Source organism: Panthera onca, chromosome D1 (assembly GCF_046562875.1).
Source record: "Panthera onca isolate mPanOnc1 chromosome D1, mPanOnc1 haplotype 2, whole genome shotgun sequence".
In the NCBI taxonomy this organism is placed as follows: Eukaryota; Metazoa; Chordata; class Mammalia; order Carnivora; family Felidae; genus Panthera; species Panthera onca.
In genome coordinates, this window is record NC_138348.1 from 71,021,935 (window position 1) to 71,048,769 (window position 26,835).

At 36.3% G+C, this 26,835-nt stretch overlaps 1 protein-coding gene across 4 annotated transcripts in view; it reads right to left on the reverse strand.

The window, feature by feature from the left end:
• The window catches only part of GRM5 (glutamate metabotropic receptor 5), a 536,965-nt gene that overhangs the window by 65,998 nt on the left and 444,132 nt on the right, over positions 1-26,835 (reverse strand). For all 4 annotated transcript variants that reach the window (XM_060605397.3, XM_060605400.3, XM_060605396.3 and 1 more), the window contains exons 6-7: positions 22,313-22,481; positions 16,613-16,739 (exon numbers count right to left, since the gene is read on the reverse strand). In XM_060605397.3, the coding sequence (XP_060461380.2) occupies positions 16,613-16,739; positions 22,313-22,481 (296 nt within the window). The remainder of the gene's footprint in view (positions 1-16,612; positions 16,740-22,312; positions 22,482-26,835) is intronic.

Below are 26,835 nucleotides of genomic sequence, written 5' to 3' on the forward strand. Positions count from 1 at the left end.
CATACATATTTGATATTTGTTATCCTCACAAAAGTCCCTGCCTTCTTCTGAGAAATATCATGGGTTCAAACTCATCGGCAATGTTCTCATCCTGGCACACATGTCCTACACTGCTGGACCAGAGACACTGATTTTTAAGTTGTTGCTTTTGCGTCCCTAAAGCTTTCTAGTGTAGAAATTTTTTTGAATGGGCACCAAATCCCCAAGGATTGATTGTGAGATATTTCTAACATTGCTACATTGGGGACTCACAGCTATCCATTTATTATTGGATCCAGCCTATATCATGCCTTTCATGGTTTATTGAATATTTTTGTTTTAGATTCCCTTAATAAAATCCCCTCAGAGAGCTGACAACTCAGGGCTATAGCTTTTATTTAGTTTTTATTTTTGTTCTTTTATATTGGTTATATTTAATAGGGGAGTTTGAAATTGTATGCAAAGATTTATTTCATAATTAAAGCATAAAGGATGATTTAATGATACTGCAGAGTACTAAGGGGAAGGATTATCACAGATGCACATTTGTAGGGAACAGCTTTGAAAAATATGACTTCTGGTCATACTGCAGATGAACAAGAGAGGAAAAACACAGTGTATGAATTTAAATAGTAAAATGTGCTGATTAGAATAATTTGCTCCATTTTTACCTTTCCCCTCTCCCTTTTCACTAGCTAACTCCTCCTGACTCTTTCATTTGACAGATCCTCTGAGGATGGCTTTTCTGATTTCCTGACCCCAAAGGGCAGCTTCCTCTCAGGTGGACAACCTCTTGGGCCTGTGTCTATCACAGCACTTCCACATTTTTTTTTTTGCACATAGTAGCACAACTATCATGCTCATAGTGAGTTTGAGTGTCTATTTTACCTGGTAGACTGTGAGAAATTTGAGAGCAGGATGCTGCACCTTTGCTTTTGTACTGTGCTTGGCACACAATAGGGAGTTAAACAGGTTGAATGAATGTGTGATTACATTAAAGAAGAAGAGGGACACAGAAGACTGAAACTGGACCACTTTCTTAACACCATACACAAAAATAAACTCAAAATGGATGCAAGACCAAAATGTGATACAGGAAACTATCAAAATCCTAGAGGAGAACACAGGCAGCAACCTCTTTGACCTTGGCTGAAGCAACTTCTTACTAGACCACATCTCTAGAGGCAAGGGAAACAAAAGCAAAAATGAACTACTGAAAATTCATGAAGATAAAAAGCTTCTGCACAGTGAAGGAAACAATCAACCAAACTAAAAGGCAGCCTATGGAATAGGAGAAGATATCTGCAAATGACATATCTGATGGGTTAGTATCCAAAATCTATAAATAACTTATCAAACTCAACACCCAAAAAACAAACAACCCAGTTAAGAAATGGGCAGAAGAGGGCCAGACACATGGAAAGATGCTCAACATCACTCATCGTCAGGGAAATACAAGTCAAAACCATAATGAGATACCGCCTCACACCTCTCAGAAGGGCTAAAATTAACAACACAGGAAAGAACAGATATTGGCAAGGACCAGAGAAAGGGGAACTTTCTTATGCTGTTGGTGGGAATGCAAACTGATGCAGGCAGTGTGGAAAACACTATGGAGGTTCCTAAAAAAGTTAAAAATAGAACTACCTTGTGGTCCAGCAATTACACGACTAGGTATTTACCAAAAGAATACAAAAATACTGATTCAACGGGGCAGATGCACCCTGATGTTTATAGCATTATTATCAACAATAGCCTAATTATGGAAACAGTCCAAATGTTCACTGACTCTTGAATGGATGAAGAAGATATGTTACACACACACACACACACACACACACACACACACACACAGGAATATTACACAGTCATCAAAAATAATGAAATTTTGCCATTTGCAATGACACGGATTGAGCTAGAGTACATTATGCTAAGAGAAATAAGTCAGATAAAGACAAATACCATATGATTTCACTCATATGTGGAATTTAAGAAACAAAACAGATAAACATAGGGGAAGGGAAAAAAGAGGGAGGCAAATCATAACAGACTCAGCTATAGAGAATAATCTGAGGGTTGCTGGAGGGGAGATGGGTGTGGATGGGTTAAATGGGTGGTGGTCATTAAGGAGGGCACTTGCTGTGATGAGCTCTGGGTGTTGTATGTCAATGATGAATCACTAAATTCTCCTGAAACCAATATTACACTATATGCTAACTAACTAGAATTTAAATAAAAATTTGAAAAAATTTAAAAAATAAAAAAAGAGGGACAATTGAAAAATCGGGAGACATGCACTTTATTTTCAACTTACATACAACTATTTCCTGTAAATGTGAGACTTTTACTCAATTTAAGTCTCAATTTTTCTACACATGAAACAGAAATGATACAGAATTCCAATCCTTTCTCTTGCCTATAGTGAGAGCTTTAATCTAGAGAAATTCTTGTAGAGGAATTCATGTATGAGAAATTAAGGACTGATTACCTGAAAAGCATCAGTGAAGCAATTTATAAGGACTGAGTCCACAAAATGCTTAAAAGTATTTTTGTGTTTGGGGTGCCTGGGTGGCTCAATCAGTTAAGTGTCTGACTTTGGCTCAGGTCATGATCTCACAGTTCATGAGTTCCAGTCCTGCATTGGGTTCTTCACTTACAGTTCAGGGCCTGCTTTGGACTTGGTGTCTCCCTCTCTCTCTGCCCCTCCCCTGTTTGTACTCTCTCTCTCTCAAAAATAAATAAACATTTTAAAAAAACCCTACTTTTTTGTGTTTTCCTAGAATAAAGCATTAAAGTCATCCCTTTAAAACCAATAGACTATTAATAAAGTTATACATATATAATATCAACTGTAATGAGTGTTTTACAATTCATTTATATTTATTTCTATTAATTTTCTGGCTTCCCAGGCCCTTTCCTCTGGTTTTAGTCAGACTCTTATGATTTTTTTTTTTTTTTTTTGCAAAGAATCTGCATACTGGAAGGCATTTTCCTCCTGTATGGCTGGTCTTCCATCAAATTGTTCAGAGGCTTTCTGATTTTATGACAGAAATTTTGCTGGTCCCACAGTATTCCTTCTGTGTTCCCATAGGCCCTGTCACATGGTCTTGATGATGATGATGATATGATGATTATTATTATTATTTTTGCCTTGGAGATATGTGAGAAATGTTCTAAGGCCTGGGCTTACTTTATATTCCCTAAGGCTGGTTGCAAAATTGCATGTATACTCTGCCTTGGATTTTGCCCATCGTTTCTCTTCCCAAGCCTACTAATTCCTGAATTTTAAGAGTCATAATATTGTATTTCTTTTTCTTCAAGATTTTATTTAAATGCAAGTTAGTTAAAATATAGTGTAGTATTAGTTTCAGGGGTAGAATTTAGTGATTCATCACTTACATATAATACATAGTGTTCATCCCAGCAAGTGCCCTCTTTAATGCCTCTTGCCCATTTAGTCCATCCCCCCACCCAACATCCAACGCTTCTCTAGCAACCCTGTTTGTTCTCTGTATTTAAGAGTCTCTTATGGTTTGCCTCCCTCTCTGTTTTTATCTTATTTTATTTTTCCTTCCCTTCTCCTATGCTCATTGTATTTCTTTTTTTTTCAAACACTTTTTTTTAATGTTTATTTATTTTTGAGAGAGAGAGAGACAGAGCATGAGTGGGGGAGGAGCAGGAGAAAGACACAGAATCCGAAGCAGGCTCTAAGCCCTGAGCTGTCAGCACAGAGCTGGACACGGGGCTCGAACCCACAAACCGTGAGATCACGACCTGAGCCAAAGTCGGACGCTTAACCGACTGAGCCACCCAGGTGCCCCTCGTTGTAAGTATTTCTTAATCGAGTCACCGGCATATATGTTATTAACTAAAATGCTCATGTTTACTATAAAAAGAAAATATAGGAATAGAGACTGTTGGGGCCAGATGAATGCCTTGTCTTACCATCAAGGAGATTAAAGATGTTCACCTAGCACAACTACAGCATGCCACTCACTTCTCCGTTCAGTGCATATTATTGAGCACCCACTCCATTCAAGGCACTTGGCCTGTGCCACGATGACACAAAGACAGTCATTTATTCCTTTAAACCAGTGTCTTGGTCAAACACTCGGGCTCTGTGACTCTACTCTTTAGGCACTGTGCCAAGCACTATATACATATCTTCTTTAATACCCCACACTCTACTAGGTAGGCACCATTATTTCATGCATTTTTAATTAAGACAAGTAAGGTAGGATTGGAGCTGGAGAGCATTTGAAGTGAGAGGAACCACAGGAGGAGAAAAACAGATGTGGAAAAAAGAGGAAGAAATGTAAAGAAACGGGTGAAATGCAGAAGTCAGGTGTGCAGAGCCATATCTCTACAGCCTCATAACAGAGCGTCATAAGAGAATTATAATATTTCTGGCAATTACTGCTGAGAGTTCAAATGGGAAGTCAGTAAAAGCTTTAGGAGGGAAGATCATAATCCCTTCCTGCCTCCATCTCAGGGGTTAGAATGAGGACCATATAAAATAACATGTGACTTGAAGAGTGGCATGATAATTATGAAGTGAGAAAAGGAGGAAAAAGAGTATATGCATAAAATAGTAGTGACTCAACATCTGCTAAATTGCCTGTGTGTTTTATTAGATTGTCCTATGTTCTTCTGGGGAAAAGCCAGGCCCGTTTCATCTTTCTAGCCTGTTTATATAGACACAGCCCCAAGTAAATGGTATTATATTGCCTTGAATTGTTTGTAAGTACAAGGCAGCACATATGCTCTCTAAATTTTTCACTTGACTTAATGTGATTTTTAAGAGGTGGCAAGATAGGAGACATTTATCTGTTTCATATTACTCATATAATATACCAATGCTTTATGAAGCATTTTCCAAGTGGGCTAGGTAATGTAGTGGTAGTCACTGTGTTATAATGTTTTATGTTGTTGGGGGGAAATGTGATAATTTATTTTGGGTAAGCTATATTTATCAAAAACTGAAATCAATGAAACCACATGATTTTCTTCAGTCTGGTTATATCAGAGTGGTTTTTGACCAAGATGACATTGTTTTTAGCCACAAATTTATCATTGTGAAGAAGAATGCAATGCACATTTTTCATTGCATGGTTTTTGGCAAGATGAAAACTGGCTTATGTTCTCTTTGAGACTTATTTTGAGAAGTTCCTTTGAGAGAGGGCCTTTTAGCAATTTTATTTCTCCTGGCACAAATAGTGTTACATTTATAAATACTCCAACTTTTTGACTTATTTGGTGGGATAAACATATTTATCAGTTAATGAAAATTTAGAATTTGGAAGAGTAAGAAGGCATTTTACAATTTTTTGATGTATGAGCCCTGGAATTTCATTAAAAAAAAAATCATTGTTCTTTTCAGCATGAACTAAAACAGCTTCATCAAGCTCATTATTTGAAAAGGACAACTGCACAAAATTTTTCATTACATTTTAGAGATCCTTTCAGAAAGGATCCAGTGATTCATGCTCATTTCCATATTGCCTACAGCATCGTATCAAGGAAAAAGCAAAAGTTTTACATAAGGGCTTTTACAGTAAGGCTTGAACCTTATTTTTGTTACTTTACTGTGCTTTACAAGCACAGATATTTTACATTTTCAACCTCGGTTTTCTCTAAAATGGAGATAATGATTCCAACCTTTTTGGAGGATAAGGGAGATTAGCTGGCAGAACACAAAATTCCTATTAAAATGGGTGTCAGTTACTCAACACATGGGGATTTGTTTCCTTTCTTCTATTCTGTAATTGGTTTATTCAGCAAATATTTCTTGAGTATCTATTATGTTCTAGGAGCTTCATATTCCAAAGTGAACATAGTATGCAAGAAAAAAGAAACCCTACTCTTTAGCTTAATAGTCCAACTGGGGATACTGACAATATGCATATGATCAATAAAAATAAATTAATACATAAACAAAATAATAGAATAAAAGGTTATATGTGAATGTAGAAAATCAGAGGTAGAAAAGGGTAAGGAGGGATAACTGGTAATATTAAACAAGTTGCTCAGGGTAGACATTTGGATAAGGACTTGGAGGAAGGAAGGATAATACTTTGGGTGTTGGGGGTGGAATATTCCAGGCAGAGAGAACAACTAGAACAATGACCCTAGGATAAGAGCCTTTTAGGTGATTTGACAGAAGAAAAAAAGGACTAATGTGTTAGGGGAAGGGGAGATGAAGTGAAGGGGAAGGTACTCCAGAGATATAACAAAGGGCCAGATTACATAGAACATAAATTTGTAAGGACTTTGACCTTGAATGAGATAGGAAACCATTGCATGTTCTTAGACAGTGGAGTAGCATGATCTGGCTTCCTTTTTAAAAAGGTTTCTCTGTTTAGGGTATTAAGAAGTGGCTGTAGGTAGGGGCAAGGGCAGAATCAGGAATACTACTTAGGAGGTATTTCAATAGTAAAGGTAATTAATGATGATTTCTAGGACAAGGGATCTTACAGTGGAGGTAGTGAGAAGTGGTAGAATTCTGTAATTGAAGAGTCGGTGGAATTTCCTCATTGATTGATTACAGGATATGAGAGGACTCAAAAGATGATTCCAAAGTTATTGGCTTGAGCTACTGAAAGAATGGATTTGCCATCAGGTAAAATATAGAATCCTAAGGGACAGAGCAGCCTTGGGTATGAGGAAGATAAAGACCTGTATTGCATCTGTGGAAATGTAGAATTTGGGATATCTATTAGACATTCAAATAAATATGTCTGGTAGGCAGTTGAATATTCAAGTGTGGAGACTAGATGAGAAGTTGGGACTATATATTTAAATTCAGAAATTTCTTCAGTGTATAACTGAGAATAATAATATGAGACTGGGTAAGATTACCAATGAAGCAAATATAGATAGAAAAGACTGAGCCCTGGGACACTCCAAAACACTATCCTTAGTTTTATTTCAAACACATAGCTGGATATAAATGTAAAAATGCTGAAGGCGACAGATGCTAGATCCCTTTGGGGAGGATTAAAAATATATTTTTTTCTCTTGTGATTGAGAAAAATAGAAGTGGATAATGATGCCTTCAATGAAACCAGAAAACTTTTGATTACTGAGAGTGATTTAAAAAAAAAAAAAAGATGCTCTCTCCCTCTCTCTGCCACTTCCCTGCATGTACTCTCTTTCACAAAATAAATAAAAAACTTGCTATATAAAAAAAGGGGGGGCTGGGTGGCTCAGTCAGTTAAGTGTCTGACTCTTGATTTCCGCTCAGGTCATGATCTCACATTTCATGAGTCTGAGCCCTGTGTCGGGTTCTGTGCTGATAGTGCAGAGCCTGCTTGAGATTCTCTCTTTCCCTCTTCCTCTGCCCCTTTCCTGCTTACTCTATCTGTGTCTCAAAATAAACAAATAAACTTAAAAATGCTATAAAAAAAGATGGCAAATGCCTTTTAGTTATGGCTCATGACTACTTTGCTGGGATTTTCAGATCACCATTAACGCACTGTAATCCATTCATTTAGAATCAGAAGGCCTAAGAAAATCTGAGTGACCTTAAAGGAAATGCTTATAATAGTTGTAACAGTTAGTTCAATGGCTATTCTGTGCCATTCACTGGGCTAGATAGTCATTGATTTAAAGGATCTTACTTTCAAATGTGGAAGACACCCCATAGAGAGAGATTGGAACCTTTTCCAGATTTTATCATTCATTCAACTTCAATCAATCAATGTCTGTATTATTTTCTTATCACTATATCTTTTAAAATTTTATTAATACTAGACTGATAGTATAATTGAACTGTTAATAGGTACTGAACTACTTGCACACTATTTAATTTCTCCAATAATTCTTTGAACTAATTACTACTATTACCTCCATTTTATGTAAGCTCATTTTATGAAGCTCAGAGAGGGAAATTTGCGTAAAGTCACACAACGAATCACTGATGGAGTATAGATTTGAACATGGATATGTCTGACTCCAAAGCCTTTTGATTTAAACCACTATGCTGTTGACAGAAAATAGAGATGAATTGTTGCAGACATGTCATGCACACAGCCAAAATTCTCATCTGTATTTTTTTATACTACATTTGTCATAAATTCACCTTCCGTAGTTTGTATTGGTGTTTATGTAGCAAACTTAAGGAAAATCTAGAAGGTGCTTAGAGATCTGGCAATTGCATTGTTAAACAGAGTAGTTACTTTCTTTTACCTCTGGTCACCATTATGATGTTTGGTCTTTAGAAAAGGATAGTCTCCATAATATCAGCTTTGTAAGAAGGGCAAATGTGAAATAGTGCTTTACTCTTTCCTGAATAGCTTTGTTATTTTGGAAAAAGTATTTTCAGACACATTCCTCAGATATGATATGTTGTAACATTACTTAGAGTCTTTTTCTTCTGCTTGAAAATTCCTCTCCATTTTACCTGGTTAACTTCTCATTTCACATGCATTAATTCCATTTCCTTCCAGAAGGTACTACAGAACTGGCTAATTTTCTCTTCTCAGTGTTCCTGTAGTAATCACTGCATACTCTCATCCTAACACTTTCCTTCGTCCTTTGTTCCTTTCCTTTGTTTACTCATCCATTCCTTTATTTCCTCTTCTTTTTTTAAGTTTATTTATTTATTTTGAATGAGGGAGAAAGTGCAATTTGGGGAGGAGCAGAGACAGATGAGAGAGAGAGAATCCCAAGCAGGCTCCACACTGTCAGCACAGAGCCTGATGTGGGGCTCAAACTCAGGAACCATGAGATTATGACCAGAGCTGAAGTTGGATGCTTAACCAACTGAGCCACCCAGGCACTCCTCCTCTTCTTTCTTTTATTCTTTTCATTGGACAAACATTAAATCAGTTTCTACTATATGCTTGGCATATTTAATATATTAAATTGAAATTGCCTCTTTATTTGTATATTTGTCTGCCCAGGCCCTGGGATACTTGAGGGTGGGAATTGTATCTCCATGATCACTGTGTCCAGTGCCCAGTGCTATGTTTGAACCTTGTTAGAACTATTTGCTCATGAGTACTATCCTCTGTGCCGCCAGTGAACCTGCCATATGGTTCATTTATAGCATGTATCATATGTTATACTCTTAATGCAATTATTTAAGTCAGCCCTCTTCTGTTATGGACATGTGATTCTACATAAACGGAAAGTCAGACACCTTCCATTTACATCTCTATCAGTAGAACTTAGCACAAGTTGACAACAGTATAAAAACTTGATAAAAGAACTTTTGCTGAATGAATGATAGAATAATCAGCTTGTATAACATATATTCCTATTCAAATTTTTCTCTAACCCAGAAGCCAAGAAATTAGGTTCACCATTATGAAAACCTGTTCCATTTTTAATATTAACAGAAACTATTACAATTGTAGTGATAAAAATAAACATATTTCTCATCTAAACTCATAACAAATCTACCCTAAAGAATCAGAAGCAAATAATATTCAATACATGGCAAGAATTTTTTACCCCTTTCCTCATCTAGATTGAATTGTAATAAATAGGCAGCACATTTTAAATGAAAATATCAGAGTGACTTGGAGATAATTAACATATGACCGGCTTGAAAGCTGAATTTTTTTTCTTTTCTATGGTTTTCTGGAAAAAGACAAAAAACAAAAAAAAACCCACAAAAAACAGGACTCCAAAACGTGATTGTGGAGAAGGGAAGGTGGTAGGGCATAATACGGTACAATCACAGTACTTAGGCTTGATTTTCCACTAGTTTGGTCAATTAGTCACTAGTTTGAGCAGTTTACAGAATCTTCCTGGGTCTTAATTAATTCAATTATAAAATAATAATATCTACCTCATAGGATTCAAAAGGATAATGCCTAAGGTAGTTATAATTTTTGGTAATGAAAATCAATCCTCCCTATGATTTTTTTAATGTACTTATTTATTAAAAGGCAAAGAAAAGGGGTGCCTGTGTAGCTAAGTCGGTTAAACATTAGACTCTTGATTTCAGCTCAGGTCATGGTCTCGTGGTTCATGGGATTGAGCCCCACATCAGGCTCTGTGCTGACAGCACAGCACCTGCTTGGGATTCTCTGTCTCCCTCTCTCTCTGTCCCTTCCCCACTCTCTCTCTCTCTCTCAAAAATAAATTTTTAAAAAAGGCAAAAAAAAAAAACCTCCCAAGAAAAGTGGGACAAACTGAGGAACACAAATGAAGTAATTATTTGTAAGAAGAAAGTATCTGAAATGCTGGAGTTATAAAACTTGTCAGTGTTTTGTCCCCTTGGAGCTCATCCTCCAATCCCTCCCAGGTTCCCACCAACTCCCTTTTGTTTGACTCTGTTCTCTTTTTCTCCCTTAATGAATATACAAAGGTTTCAACCTCCAAAGCAATTAGGTAACTGAGGGAACCAAAGAAACTTCCCAGAGAATGTTCCTATTGACATTAAAATGCTGATAGGCACTGCCTTCCTTCTATTTTACAGCTTTGCCTTTAAAATGAATAAAATACATTTCTTTATAAGTGAAAAGCAGGAATTCATTCTAACTTCCTGTCATAAAGCTTCTCACTGAGTTACTTTTTGAAAGTCATGTTGTTTTTGCTTTTTCCTTTTAGTTGGGTTTGTTGGAAGGTTGCCAGAGTTGGCAAACCCACCTGAAAGGGTTTCTGTGGCTTGGGCTTTAGACTAAGGAGCCAAAGATCTGCTACTTTTAACCTAACCCAAATTCTTTGAGAGAAAACAAATTAAAGATTCTTTCTAGGACAGTTTTTGCATATATCTGGTGGGGAATGGTGTGCAATGAAGAAGTTATCTTGGCAGAGGCTGTTAGGGAATTCTCTGAACACTGAACCCAAATTGTTGCCTTCCACTATTCCCCTAACCCCCCCTTACTTGCTCCAGCCAGATTATACTTTAGTTACTGTCATCTCTCAGGGAAACAATTACCTTCTCTTCTTGATTTTAATTCCTAATCAGATCTTTTCGTTGCTCTTTATTCCCACTACATCATCATAGTCCAAAAGGCAAATAGATTCACATTGTGATCTGCAAAATTTCATTACTGTGGTTTTCTCTTACCGCTTTTAAAATCCCAATTCTAATCTTTATTTTTAAATTGTATCTTTCAGTATTCAGTATTTAAATAGCTCAACTAGTATGAAGTGTCTTAAGTTATAAAGATTGTAAACATGCAGGGAATTAACAGAACAAACATAAAAAAATCTAGATTTGACAAACAGTGATATTTCATCATGATTGTTTCAAATCAAACACACAGCTTACAGATAAAATTGAAACCTCTTTCCTAACTCCCACCAAACTCCCTCCCTTCTCTGCAGATTAAACCACTACTCTGAAATCACTACCCTTCCTGTTCAAGCTTTTAAGCATATTCACTCTTTACATTGCTATTTGGATAATATTCATAAAACAGCCCACCCTGTTTGCATTTCCTTTCTTATTCAGTTTTTGGATATTCCTGGAGGTGATAATTGCCTTGTTTGAAACTATTCTTTCCACTAGAATGTAAACATTATAAGGGCAGGGAATTTTATGTTTTGGTCATGGGAATATTTTCAGCCCTTAGAACATTGCCTGGGACAGAGGAAGTGCTAGGTATATATTTGTTGAACAAAGGACTAAATGATTAAATAATGGTTTTTAAATTCTGTTAGAATAAACTTCAAAATATTTCCCATGACTTGCAAAGCCCTCCAAGGGTTGGTCTTGGCCTCGCTTGTCTGTCTTATTCCCTCCACCCCATACTCTGGGTTGTCCTCAGTTCCTGTATTCTATGTCCCAAACACTCTTCTCCTCATTTCAGTTTGGCCAATGTCCACCTTTACTTTAATTCTTGCATGTACTCTGTCCACTGGGGGAAATTTTCATCTCATCTAAGTTGCTTCCACTGATTCAGGATCTTATGGCATTCTGGTCCTCTCTGTTGTTAACACTCAACATCTTATTATTCTCTGTCGATATTTAGGATGATAATCTCTTTGAGGGCAGGGATCCCATTTATCCTTTTCACTGCTAACATAGATAAGAGTGCTAGACAGAGAATAACTACTTTGTTCTCAATGGATTAGGGACACTGTCTATGTTGTGCCCTCATCCTCCAGTTTTAAATCTAAATTTTATTTTAGTCTTCCTGGTTTTCATGCCAAATTCTCTTTCTCTGTCTTCCTAATTCCTAGTTCCTGGTTCCTGATAATTTATGATAGCTATTAAGAATATAGATAGCTTAAAATTTATTTTAATGGCTTTATTGATGGAAATATGTGCCTATAACATAATTTAATATTATATGCATACACATATATGTGTGTATGTGTGTGTATGAAGAGGTAACCCATAGTCCCAGCGCTCACATACATGTTTTCTTAACAGTGAGTAACCTTCATTTCAGACATCTTTCCATGAATATATACATATATACAAATATATGCCTGAATATATAGACATTAATGTCAGTTGTTTGCCACATCTAGTTTTTTTTTTCTAAATAATCATTCAGTTGTTAGTAGGCTCAAATCTCTTAACCACACTAACAGTCTTACAGGATTGTGTTGGGATTAACTAAATTAACATTTGTAAAATGTTTCAAACAGTTCTCCTTTCACACATATAGAAAGCATAATGTATGTGTTAGTTGCTATCCATTATCACCATGAGGGTACTGACCCAAAGGTGACCTGAGCTGTCATAGGCTGAAGTAGGGTAACTAAGTGGGTAGAAGAAAGACTTAAAATACTCCCTGAAGCTAGCCCCAAGCTTCTCTGTGGCAGCTTTGGAAGAGCTGAAGTCATCAGAGCAGTCTTCTGGCTAGAGAGCAGCCCCAAGTGATCTGTTACTTTGAATCAGGGTCAGTGAGATAGGGTTGCAAACAGCTATAGGCTCCTTGGGAAAATTCTGTAGATCTCAATTAAAGGTTAAACTTCACATAATATCAATGTGGAGACCTTTCTAAGTTTGGCATTTATTCCCCCTACCTTCTCTTCTACCCTCACACACACAAACTCACATGTATGCATATAGCCAGAGGAAAAAAACCATTTCATTCTTCTGCTTGAAACCCTCCACTGTCCCTCCACTGATTTTTAAAAAATTTTTTTAAATCTTTATTTAACTTTTGAAAGAGAGAGAGAGAGAGAGAGAGAGAGACAGACATAGAATGAGCGGGGGAGGGGTGGAGAGAGAGGGAGACACAGAATCCAAAGCAGGCTCCAGGCTCTGAGCTGTCAGCACAGAGCCTGATGCAGGACTGGAACTCACAAACCGCAAGATCATGACCTGAGCTGAAGTCGGACACTAAACTGACTGAGCCACCCTGGAGCCCCTGTCCCTCCACTGTTTACAGGAAAAAGTCCAAACTCCTTAGTTAATAGCTATTTTCACAGGATGACCCTAATACCTGCTTTCATTTTCATTTGTTACACTCCCCATAATTTTCCTGCAGGTTGACATACATTGACTGAGTGCCTGCTCTGTGCCAGGCATTCTATTACGTGCTGGGAATGGTAATACGATTGAGATACAGTTATGTCCTTGAGAAACTAATGATTCACTAGAAGAGGCAGATAAGGAGAAAGACCATTAAAATCCAATTTGAAAACTGATGTAAAGAGGGAAGCAGAATTTGTTTTAGAAATACAGAATAGGGGGCTTATCAGTCTAAGTACATCAAGAAAGATTTCATAGAGGTGACATCTGAACAGAATAAGGAAGGGTGAGTAGGAGTTACTCAAGTAAAGGAGGAGGAGTAAGTACCTTCCAGGCAGAGAAGATAACACATGTATGGGCATGGAAGAATAAAATGGCATTGTATGTAGACAAGTATTTAAACAGCCCTTGATACTAGAAGGCAAAATCATAAAGATTTGTAAAGTGGTACTGATTGAAACTAGAAAGATTATAAGAGGGTGGGGAAGAGAGGGAATTCTGAATGCCATGTTGAAAAACTTGGAATATATCCTGTAGAGATATGAAAACACTGGTAAGTGTTGAGCAATGAAGTAAATGGGACAAATCTGTACTTTGGATACATTATCCAGCAGCAAGATGAAAAGTAGACTTAGAGGCATGTGGCATACATTTGGGAGTAGGGAAATAAACTGGGAAATTACTGCAAGGGTCAAGTGTGAAATCTGAGAACCTAATCAAGGGAAGAGTTGTACAAATGGAGAAGAAAGGAGGGAATAAGAATATTTAGCAACTCAAATAGCTGGGCTTGACCAGTGACTGGATATGCGTGGCCTGGCATAGAGAAGAGTCTAGGGTGGCTCCCTTGGTTTTGCTCACCATCTAGGAGAATGGTGGTGCCATTAAAAGCCTTGATCTGGCACACTCTAATATGATCTTCTTCACTTTTTAAAAAGTGAGCTGAAAATTATGCCTCATAATTTTCTGGAATTCTCCCATCTTAAGTATGCCCTCCTTCATTTTTCCATAATACTTTATTCATTCCTTATCTACCTACAGCAGTTAGTATACCGTGTTGTTACTATTTACATATTTTTCTTCCACTAGATTATAAGTTTACTGAAAACTTAGATTGCATTTTGAATTTTAGTTCCTACTACATTTTCTGGCTCAAACTAAGGAGTTTGTTAAATTAATTCAGACTTCATTTGTTAAATTAATTAAGTCATACTTGAAAATCTCAAATTTTATGTCAAACTGATCTTGTCTTAAACCAAACTACTGGTCTTTATCAAAGAATGCATTTATTTCTTCAGTTTTCAAAGCAGAAAATTTGGTTCCCTTACTTAGTATCTCGTTTAGTCCAAGACACCAAGAACTCTTGCCTGCAATGGCAACATGCTGTAACCACCCAACCTGTGTCCCTTCTCCTGCTTTCCATCCCCCTCCAAATCATTCTCCTGCACAGCTACTAGAATTATGTTTTTGAAAATATACATTCAATCATCTTGGGCTTTCTTCTTCTGCTATACTCCATGCAATGGTTTCTCATTATACTTTATATCAAACATTCAAATCCTGAACATGTGCTATGAGGTTATACATGATCTAGTTCCTGCTACCTTTCTGATTTTCCGATTTGTTTCCACATAGGCAGACCTTAGGTGTGCTTTTCCCTTAGAAATGCCCTTCTCACCATTCTTGGCTAGCTGTTTCTATTTGTTACTCAGGCCTCAACTAATGTCCATTTCTTCAAAGAGAACTTTTATAACTACAAATTTAAATTGTATCTTCCCTAATATTTTCATTTTTATTTTAGTTCTTTTACTTTATATTAAACACAATTTGTGTGTGTGTGTGTGTGTGTGTGTGTGTGTGTGTGCTGTAGCTCATCCATTCAACTACGTTTATTGCAGGCTTTATGTTTAGCACTGAGTTGGCTCTAGGGATACCAGGATGTATGAGTTATCAGAAAGTTCAATGTCTAATGGTGAAAACAGGACTCAAGTGCTATTAGAAGGCACTTGGATGTTATATTAAATCAGATTTTTTTTTTTTTTACTTTTTAAGAAAAGAGAAGTCTTCTGTATAAATACCAATCATTGACAATCACTGAAACAAAGCCTTAATGTAAGCTGGTCTCAAAAGGCCCAGGATCATAGGATTTTTAGAACCAGGCTTTTGGAATTGCTAATATAACTATCATGGCTAATCTCTCATCCTGTGAGGGATGGAGTCTAACAGTGATGATTTTATAATCTTCTGGCCTCTAGGAGTTTGATACTAAATCTGTGTTAATTGTCGAATCACTAGATGATCTGACATCCCACATAGTGGGCCCTCTGCCTAGACTGTTTGTCTCTTAATTTCCTTGAAGACCTACTCCTATAGGTCCTTTCCTCATATTCCATGTCCACAAATCTGTGCCCTTTAATAATATTGTAATCATATTTTTACCTTTTGCTTCCCATATTAACTTCTTTAAGATAGAGTTTGCATCATTATTTCTATATCTTTATTTCAATGGTGGGCAAACATGCATGTAATAAATTTTTATTGCATAATTGGAAGGAAGGATGAAAGGTATTATATTTTGTTTTTACATTGGAAAAATTAGGAATAGCCATGAACTATAATCTTGAGAACACAATGACATATTCCTTAACATTTTTGGAGGAAAAAAACCCAAACCCAAACAACACAAAAGTCAAACAAAGAAAGCAAACAAGCAACAATAACAAAAACAAAAAAACAAGTAGAGATAAGTTTTACCCTGTGCTAACATTATTTTAAAACTCATTTGTTGGAGCTTCCTGGTTTAGAAGGAAAATTACTAAGAGTAGCAAAGTTTGAGACCAACTTCCACCCAACTCTGTGCTTTTTTTCTCTTGGATATGTCATATGTTTTAGTCTTTTATTGGCTAACAGCTCTCCCTCTCCACTTCAAATACATGGTTAACTGGGACCCTGCTTAGGACCTTCTGAGACTCTACTGAGGATGGGCTGGAAATGTCCAGTAGAAAACCTAGGAATTCTGATCTACTTTGGGGGTGTGAGCAGGAATATTGACCAATCTCTCCCTGAGATATAAAGATTTTTGAGATTAGCCCATGCATTGGGAAGGCTTCTGTCCCTAAGGGAATTCTTTGTCATGTGAACAATACCACCAAGATGAGAAATACTTGAGATGTGACCTCCTCCATGTGTATATCCTTTTTCAGTTAATTTTTGAAGCATGTATCCATGCTGACATTGTGATACGTATACCTGTAAGGTCATCAGTGGGCCACGACCCCAGCTGGCACGCCTTGCAGGTGTATTCATCAAAGACATATTCATTCTCTTTACAGGGTGTACAGGTCCAACAACAGCTGACTTCTCCCTTCCGGATCACCTAAGGTAAATATTTAAAGTTTTGATTATTTTTTTGTATAGATGAAAATCCAGCAATCTGTTATTCAAATATGCTGCTTTGCAAAGCAGAAATGGCTTTAACATAAATTATTTCAAATGTTATCAAATAAGTAGTGTGTTTATTAATATTCTCATTTTATAATCACAGAAACTGAAGCTGAGTTTAAGCAATTAGTCCCACATCATAAAATTGGTTGGTGACAGGGTTTAGAATTAAATTAAATACAAGTCTTTGAACTGAGAACAAACTGAGGGTTGATGGGGGGTGGGAGGGAAGGGAGGGTGGGTGATGGGTATTGAGGAGGGCACCTTTTGGGATGAGCACTGGGTGTTGTATGGAAACCAATTTGACAATAAACTTCATATATTGAAAAAAATAAATACAAGTCTTTGGGTACTTAGCTTTAGATATCTATATTTAATGAAACGTCTGTGTTTGTACTTATATATAAATACACACTCACTTACACTTGTATGTATATAACTGAATTTTCCCCAGAGTCTTCTGTTTTCCCTCAAATTAAAAACTTTTGCTCTCTAAATTTATCTTGGCTCCTTCCATCAGTTGAATAATTGTTAGCAAAAAACATTGTATACCTGCTAAAGTTCAAAAGTCTACTTGTATGATAAAAAAATCCTTAGGAATTCCTATTGAATTAAGAGACTCAACATGTATTTTTTTCTGGAGTTCATCTCTTGGTCTCTATTTCTAATGAAAATCTGGTTCAATAATTCACAGCCCATTCCTTCCTATTCTAGTAGCTTTGATTTGCTTGGGATGATGGTGGATAAGGTCATTGAGACTATTATATACCTCTTCATCTGTTTGATTTTTTTAAGGCAATGGAAAATAATTGAAATAATTTAACAGTTGAAGGAGTCCCAGATGTTATTCTTTAGAAATGGATGTCTTTTATTTTTTTTCCACCACTGGTGCATGAATAGCCTCTGTGGAATAGAGACAGCATTCATTAAACATTCTTATAAATAATTAAAACTGTGATTAATAACCAGCAATAACCAGACACAGCAATGATTACACTGCATATTCCTTGTCCTCCATGCTGATTCTATTAATGACCTTCAATAGTAACAGTGTCTAGATATCTGTAGCCATATACAATTGTAAGCTGGCACCTCTTATGTATTTCCTATACCTTTTGCCGACTCTTGACACTGCCACCACACAAGTAGAGAATGACAGAAGGGTCTGAATGGTCCCTTCCTTAAAATAAACAGATAAGTAAGACAGCGTTGCTAATTAGACCTGCTTAATCTACCTAAAGTAGTCTTCATTATAATACTGACTAATGGCTATTTTCTGCATGCCATATACTGTTATCTCACTAAAACATTAGAGTAGCTCTGTAATAAGATGGTTGGTTTTATTTTATTCTTTTTTTTTAAGGGGAGAAAACTGAAGTGTGGTGAGCTTAGATAACACATATGGGCAAATGAAGGATCAAACAATGCCTGTTGGACTTCAAGACTCATGTTCATAAATGTTGTGCCTTACTGGTCTATATAGAGTTCAGGGGGTGGGAAGATGGGTTAAATAGGTGATAGGGATTAAGGAGTACACTTGTGGGTGATGTGCACCTGGAGAGGTATGGAATTGTTGAATCACTATGTTGCATACCTGAAACTAATATGCTCACTAACTGCAATTAAAATAAAAACATAAAAACAATAGAGTTCATGATATTTTGAAAGATGCAGTGCAAGAGTCCTGGACTTGAGAATCAAGAGGCACCAGAGTTCTGGTCTTACTTATAGCCAGTAAATAGTTGTGTAGCTTTGAACAGTTCCACAGCTGATTGACTGACTTCTTCAAACGAAGACCAGTGCTTTACATGTAATATCTAGCTTTATAGGGTTTCCTGATGATTAATAGCACAGTGATTTGTAAACTGTAGGACGCTCTAACGATGTTAACTGTTTTATTAGTAATATGCATATGAATATTTATATAGAGAAAAAATGTCATTTTAAGGTAATTTCAACCACACTTGGTAAAACTATTGTTGGACAATTATTATATTTTGTAATGCAAACAAGCACATCTGAAATACTGAAGGATTCTCTTTCTTAGGAGGGCATGGCAAACAAAGCAGCTGCATTTTTTTTCCTTCTAGAAATATACTCAGTTCCTGTGCAGTTCATGTTTGCATTGGTTTGTAAATTTCAATTTTTTTTTTACCAAAATAAAATCATTTCCTGTTCTAAGAATAATTCCAATATTATAGTCTTTTTTTTTTTACATCAGTGGTGACAACTTGATATTTCTTCTATTTAGAATTGATTTTACTTTTTTTTTCACATATTATATATGTTCTGTTTCACATTCATGAAAAGGTAGTGACAATTCTGTAACATCATGACTCCCATTCTTTTTGAAGATCCTGGAAGTAGTGGTGCTTTCTTTGTGAATAACAATATGTAATATATTTGAACCTTTGCTAGACCAAGTGTACTTGCATGGACGCTAAATTAACAAATCTGAAAGATGGCATGAGATGTTGACATCTTTAATAGAATTGCTCAATGACAACATTAAGCCATATTAAGAAAATATTGTCACTTGTATATTTAATACAGTGAAAATAATATATGATTAGGAAAATAAAATTTGGGATTAACAAAAGACTAAACATTAAAAAATAACTAGTATTAAAAATATGATAACAGGGAGTCAAATTCTTCCATTGTGTAAGTCATTCCCAGTAGAATGGGGTAGAAAAGTACATATAAAAAAATCTCGCAAATCAGCTATTCAGCATTTTGAAGTTACAGGTTCAAACTGTATTGCTGTGAAAGGTCAAAACAATGTCCATGTGGTAATTTATCCAGGCTAATCTTTCTACAGGAGGAAATGGAAATTATGAACAATCAATATTCTGAGTGAGTCTAAAAATAATTTCACGTACAGAATCTAATTGCAAGATGACTGGGCAAGATGCAGCCTGTCACTGAATATTAAAGGTTAGGAAACTTTTTCTGCAAAGTAAATATTTTGTCTTTGTGGGCCATACAGTCTCTATTTCAACTCAACTGATAAATTCCATTTATTGTAGCACAAAAGCCGGCATAGACAACACATAAACAGATGAGCATGGTGTACTTCAATAAAACTTTATTTACAAAAACAAGCAATAGGCTGGATTTGGCACATGGGTTATGGTTTATTAACCTGTGTTGTATACCATAACAAAACATACAGAAATATTTAGATACCCCATAAGCTATTGTGCCATTTAGCAGATAATATGAATGTCTATTTATCTTTATTTACCTTGTCTTTCTTCCTGCTGGTCTTATGCTTACCAAATCTTCAGAACTACCCCTTGAAGGTTTTACAGTTAACACTAAATTATTTCCATTTAATTTGTAATCACCAATGAATAAACACCTCAAATGTTCTAAACAGAGTAAACATGAGATTGACTGAAAAGACCAAGGCTGACTACTCCAGGTATATACACTGCCTGAAGTGTGGTAGTCTAGTACTTCAATAACTATTTGATGAATAATTTGATATCATTGTTCTTCCCCTAGGGCATTATACCTCAATAGCTAAACTTCTTTTATTTTTATTATATCTTCATTCTCTCTTTCACTGACTTTTTATTTCCTGTAAGTGTGGTCAGAACTTACTTAGCCTAAAAGTAACTTTTCAATGTCCTTAACTATCAGACATGCCCCTTAACTGCTTTTCATCACATACTTCTTCTTGCTCAGTTACCATTCTATTCTTTTAATCTACAAGCTTCTGTTTCCAGAAGGCCCAGGTGAAGGGCTAACCCTAATTTTCTTGTCTTTCCCTCAGTGCTTCTCTTCCTTGACCTCTCTTTTCCACTGACTACCACCTTGCATGACAGCTTGCTTTCTGGTTCTCTATCTTTCCCTGGCCCTGTTGTCCCTCATTCCCTACCTTTTCTTCTTCCTTTAGGCTTTTTTTTAATGTTTATTTTTGACAGAGAGAGAGACAGAGTACAAGCAGGAGGGGGCAGAGAGAGAGGGAGACTACAGAATCTAAAGCAGGCTCCAGGCTCCAAGCCGTCTGCACAGAGCCCAATGCGGGGCTCGAAATCATGAGCCGTCAGATTATGACCTGAGCTGAAGTTGGACACTCAACTGACTGAACCACTGGAGGGACCGCCCCCCCCCCCTTACCCCCTTTATGCTTTCAAAGTATATCTTCAGTGTCTGTTCTTGGTCCACATTTATTTCCTCTGTATACTTTCCGGTTCAGTGACTTACCTACTCTAACAGCTCCAACTTTAGCTCTATTCAATTCACTCTGTATCTTCAGCCTTATTTCTCATTGTTGTAGACCAATGTTTTCTATCACTGGATAGATATCTCAAACCAATAGGCTGCCAAATTAACCCATTGCCTTTTCTCTAAAACCATTCCCATTTTTCTATGCTTGACTTTCTAGTTACTAAGACTTGAAATTGCAGTTGTCTTGGACTTCTTTTTCTTCTCCAATCTGACCTCCAGTTGGTAGCCAGGGTTGATTAAGTATACCTATATATATATATATATATATAATGTTTCTCTCAAATACCTCCCCTGCTCCCTCTCCATTCTCACTGTTTTGTCTATAATGCAGGATTCTTGTTATCACTATCAGTGTCCTTACTTGTCTCTTCTTTCTCTATTCATGTTTATAACTACTCATGCATCTTTACCTACTATAGCCTAGTTTATGTCAACATCTTTGTCAAAATTATCCTGACTCCTGGTTAATAAAAATTAAGTTCAATGTGCTTAGTATGCCATTCAAAACTCTCCACAAATATGGCTTCAATTTATCATTTTGACTTTCTCTTTTATAATAACCATTTAAAGCAATGAACTCTAGATTATTCACTATTATTCCAGAACATTCTTCAATCGACCACTTCTGTATCTTTCCTATTACTGTTCCCTCTATGTAAGTGATCATTTTCCCACATCTCGCTCTGAAATCATATCCATTCTTCATGGTCCAATGTCTAACATTTTACTCAGAAGTAATCTCTCCCATTCTTTTATGTGAACTTATATAGCTCTGTTTTTTTTCTTTCTTAATGAAATCATCACATTTTATATGATGTTGCTTATCTGTGCCTTGTGGTACTTTTCCTCAGCTAGACTATAATTCTTCTGGCAGTAAATGTGTGTTACTTATTTTTGCCCCACTGATATAAACTATTGCATTTGTAATAGTTTGACAAATATTTGTTAAGTTAATTAGGAATTAATGTGTTTTCCAACTGTTAACTATCTATCCCCAGGAGCATGTCCTTAAAAGGCTTACATGAGTACAAAGAGTGTGGATAAACATGACTCAACTGTCAATTGGTTCAATCAGTCCAATTACTAAGACAACTATAGGTCATACCATCAAAAGGAATTAATGACAGAAAAGTAAAAAAATTTTTTTTTGACATTAGAAGCTTATAATGTAAAAGGTAAGACAAGTATCTAAAAGTTTCAGAAATAGCCAATGACAGTGAATACTTTTGAATTTACAAAAAAATTTAAAAAACATGGACTTTATTTTACCTTTATCTGGCCTTTCTCACATGGTTCACTGCAAACGGATCTGATGATGTTGTTTTTCTTGGACCATACTTCATCATCATCCATTTTTAATTCTCCATTATCCCAGCTTCCAACATTGATATAATCAAAATAATCTTTTCCCATTTCCTTGAAATTCATTATTTCATACCTTAGGAACAAGAACATAATGATTATTCAGCTAAGAATATAAGTATTCAGCTATGAAAAAGCAATAGATTTCATTTCCCAAAAATGTATCTACTATCATATTAGTGACACTGGAATTTTCCATGACAGTATACTTAAAATAACAAAAAAGCCTGTCTGCTTCACTTTCCTTTAAGAGACTGTTTTTTTTTGTTTTTTTTTTTTTTGTTTTGTTTTTTTACCATCAAGCTTATACATGAAATAGAAGATAATCCCATGTGAGAAGGTGACTTGACCTCAGCAGGATGAAAAACAGTTTTGAAATAACTTCAAGAAGTTTAAACAAGTACTACTGTTAAGACTTCTAAAAAATATAGAAAGGTTTTTATCTCCATTCAAATAAAATGACAAAATTTTCCTTTACTAGCCAAGTAACAAATTTGGTAAATGTTTAATCTTGTCTTCAGCTGTAGGGAATGTGGGGATAATCTGGATAGGGACTGATTTTACCTTTATTATTTTACACTTTATCAGTGGCTAAATTGTTGTCTAAAGAGACTATCAGGAGTGGTATTTAAAATAAATCTGAAAAGAATTTATGAGATGGGAAGATGGTGGCAGAGTAGGAGGATCTTAGGCTCGTCTCATCCCACAAATACAACTACATTAACTATCAAATCATCCTAAATACCCCAGGGATTAACCTGAAGACTGGCAGAAAAAACTCCACAAATAAGATAGAGAAGAGGCCACATTGAAGAAGGTAGGAGGTGTGGAGATGCAGTCTGGGATAGAAATGGATCATAGCTGCTGTGGTGTGGTGGGAGGAGTCGCTGTTGTGGAGATGCGACAGACAGACTAACACATAGGGGAGTGCACAGGGAAAATGAAACCCCATAACAATTGGCTTGGAAAGTGAGAGGGGCTGAATTTCATGAGTTTTTGCAACCAGTGGGGCTTAAAGCCTGGGGTTCTAAAGGTCAGCAGACTTGGCTCCAGAAGGATAGAGGGGGCTACTCTTGGAGAGAAGGCAGGCAAACAACTCATGGACATGTAGCATGGAAACAGTGAGCTGAAGAGCGCCTGGGGCACACAGTGGAGAGGTATCTGCTCACTTTGGAGTGTGTCCCAGAGAGGCAACATTCACAGAGAGTCTCTTCCAGGAACAAAGGAACTGGCAGGCACCCTTCCCCCATACCACCCCTCAGCATAAACACAGAGCCACCTGTGGTAAGCAGCCCAACACTGACACTCACTACCTAACTTGCTTACACCAAGTCATTCCCCTGCAATCCAGTGGAACTGCCCTTCCCAGTCACCCTTGCCTAAATCCCAGCTTGGTGGTCCCCCTCCCCAAGAAGACTGGCCCAAACCCCTGCTGATACCCCATCTCCTGACCCAGGAGTTTTGTGGGGCCTTGGTTCTGGAGGTAGTGGCAAAAGGTCTCATTTCACAAGCAGACCAGACCATACTTACTCAAAATGCACCACATTCAGGCTGGAAACCAAACACTGCCCACAACAGACAAAGATAACCTCTATAGATGATTGGCCTAAAGGATAAAGCATCCAGGGCACAATAGCAGAGCACTGGCAGCATACACTGGAGATACTCCCTGAAGTGCCAGTCCCTGAGGAACAGGGGCCACTATATTGTAGGGCACCACAAGACCTTTTCTTCATAAGGCTATTACCCTCAAGAACAAGAGAAGTAGCTGAATTTCCTAACACAGAGAAGCAGGCACACAGACTTTGACAAAATGAGAAGACAGAGGATACAGGACAAAGTCATGGCCATAGATCTGAGTGAAACAGATAAAAATAACATGCCTGGTACAGAATTTAAAGTAATAAAGATATTCACTGGACTTCAAAAAAAGAGTGGAAGACATGAATGAGACCCTTAACACAGAGATGAGGAATAGCATAGCAGAGATAAAAGGTTCAATAAACTAAAAGAGAGACACATTGATAGAGTGAATAGCAGACTGGGAGAAGCAGAGAAATGAATTAATGACCTAGAAGACAGAGTAATGGAAAGTGATCAAGCTGAACAAAAGAGAGAATGAAGATTTATGCAAAATGAGAATATACTTAGGGAAATCAGTGACTCCATCAAATGTAATAACACTCATATTATAGGGATCCCAGAAGAAAAGAGAGAAAAGGGGCCAGAAAATTTATTTGAAGAAATAATAGATGAAAACTTTCTAACCTGGGGAAGGAAACATCCAGATCCAGGAGGCACAGAGATCTCCCAACAAAATCAACAAAAGCAGATACACAACAACCACAAAACAAATAATAAAATGACAACAAATACATATCTCTTAATAATTAAATGTAAATTGATTATGCACTCCAATCGAAAGGCATAGGGTGACAGAATGGATAAAAAAACAAGACCTGTCTGTATGCTGCCTGAAAGAGATTCTTTTTAGACTTAAAAACACCAAATTGAAAGTGAAGGGATGAAGAAACATTTATCATGCAAGTAGGTGTCAAAAGAAAACCAGGATAGCTAATACTTATATTGGACAAAATAATACTTAAAAAAAAAAGACTGTAAAAAAAGACAAAGAAGGGGACATATAATAATGAAGGGGAGAATCCAACAAAAAGATATAACAAGTGTAAATATTTATGCACTCAACAAAAAGCACCCAAATACATAAAACAGTTAATAACAAACATAAGCAACTAATCTATGATAATACAATAATAGTAGGGGACTTTAACACCCCACTTACATCAATAGATCATCTAAACAGAAAACCAACAAGGAAACAATGGCTTTGAATGATACACCATACTAGATGGATTTACCAGAGATATTCAGAACATTCCATCCTAAAAAAGCAGAACACACATTCTTTTTAAATCCTCTCAGAATATTCTTGAGAATAGATAACATATTAGGTCACAAAACAAGCCTCAACAAATTCAAGAAAATCAAACTCATATCATGCCTAGTTTCTGACCACAACACTATGAAATTAGAAGTCAATCATAGGAACAAGTATGGAAAATTCACAAAAACATGGAGGTTAAATGAGATGCTACTAAACAATGAGTGGGCCAACCAGGAAATTAAAGAAGGAAATAAAAAGGTACATGGAAACAAATGAAAATGAAAACACAACATTCTAAAACCTTTTGGATATAGCAGAAGCAGTTTTAAGAGGGAAGTTTATAGCAACATAGACCTACCTCAAGAAGGAAAAAGAATCTCAAATAAACATTCTTACACTGAAAGAGCTAAAAACAGAACAACAAACAAAATCTTAAACCAGCAGAAGGAAGGGAATAATAGAGATGAGAGCAGAATAAATGATGTAGAAACTAAAACTCAAAAGAACACGTCAATGAAACCTTGGCCTGGTTCTTTGAAAAAAAAATCAATGAAATCGATAAAACTTTAACCGAACTTGTCAAGAAAAAAAGGGAAAGGACTCAAACAAAATCACAAGGGAGAGAGGAGGAATAACAACCACTATAGAAATAAAAATAATTATAAGAGAATATTATGAAAACTAAATGCCAACAAATTGGACAACCTAGAAAATGGATAAATTCCTAGAAACATATAAACTATGAAAACTGAAACAGGAAGAAATAGAAAATTTGAACAGATCAATAACCAGCATAGAAATTGAATCAGAAATCCAAAAATTCCCAACAAAGTCCAGGAAGAGATGGCTTCACAGTGAATTCTACCAAATATTTAAAGAAGATTTAACCTATTCTTCTCAAACTATCCTGAAACATAGAAAAGGAAGGAAAACTTCCAAATTCATTCTATGAGGCCAGCACTACCTTGATACCAAAACCAGATAAAGGCACCACTAAAAAAGAGAACTACAGGCCAATATTTTTGATGATCATAGATGCAAAAATTCTCAACAAAACACTATCAAACCAAATTCAATAATACAGTAAAACAAACAAAACCAAAAAAAAAAAAAAAACATTCACCATGATCAAGTGGTGAATCCACCAGGATTGCAAGGGTGGTTCAATACTGCCAAATCAATCAATGTGATATATTTCACATCAATAAGAAAAAAGACAGGAACCATAAGATCATTTCAATAGATGCAGAAAAAGCATTTGACAAAGTACAACATCCATTCATGATAAAAATCCTCAACAAGGTAGGCTTAGAGGGAACATACCTCAATATAATAAAGGCCATATATGAAAAACCCATAGCTAACATCATCCTTAATGGGGAAAAACTGAGAACTTTTCCCCTAATGTCAGGAACAAGACAAGGATGTCTACTATCACCACTTAAAAAAAATTATGGGGCACCTGGGTGGCTCAGTTGGTTAAGCATCAGACTCTTGGTATCAGCTTAGATGATGGTCTTGGGGT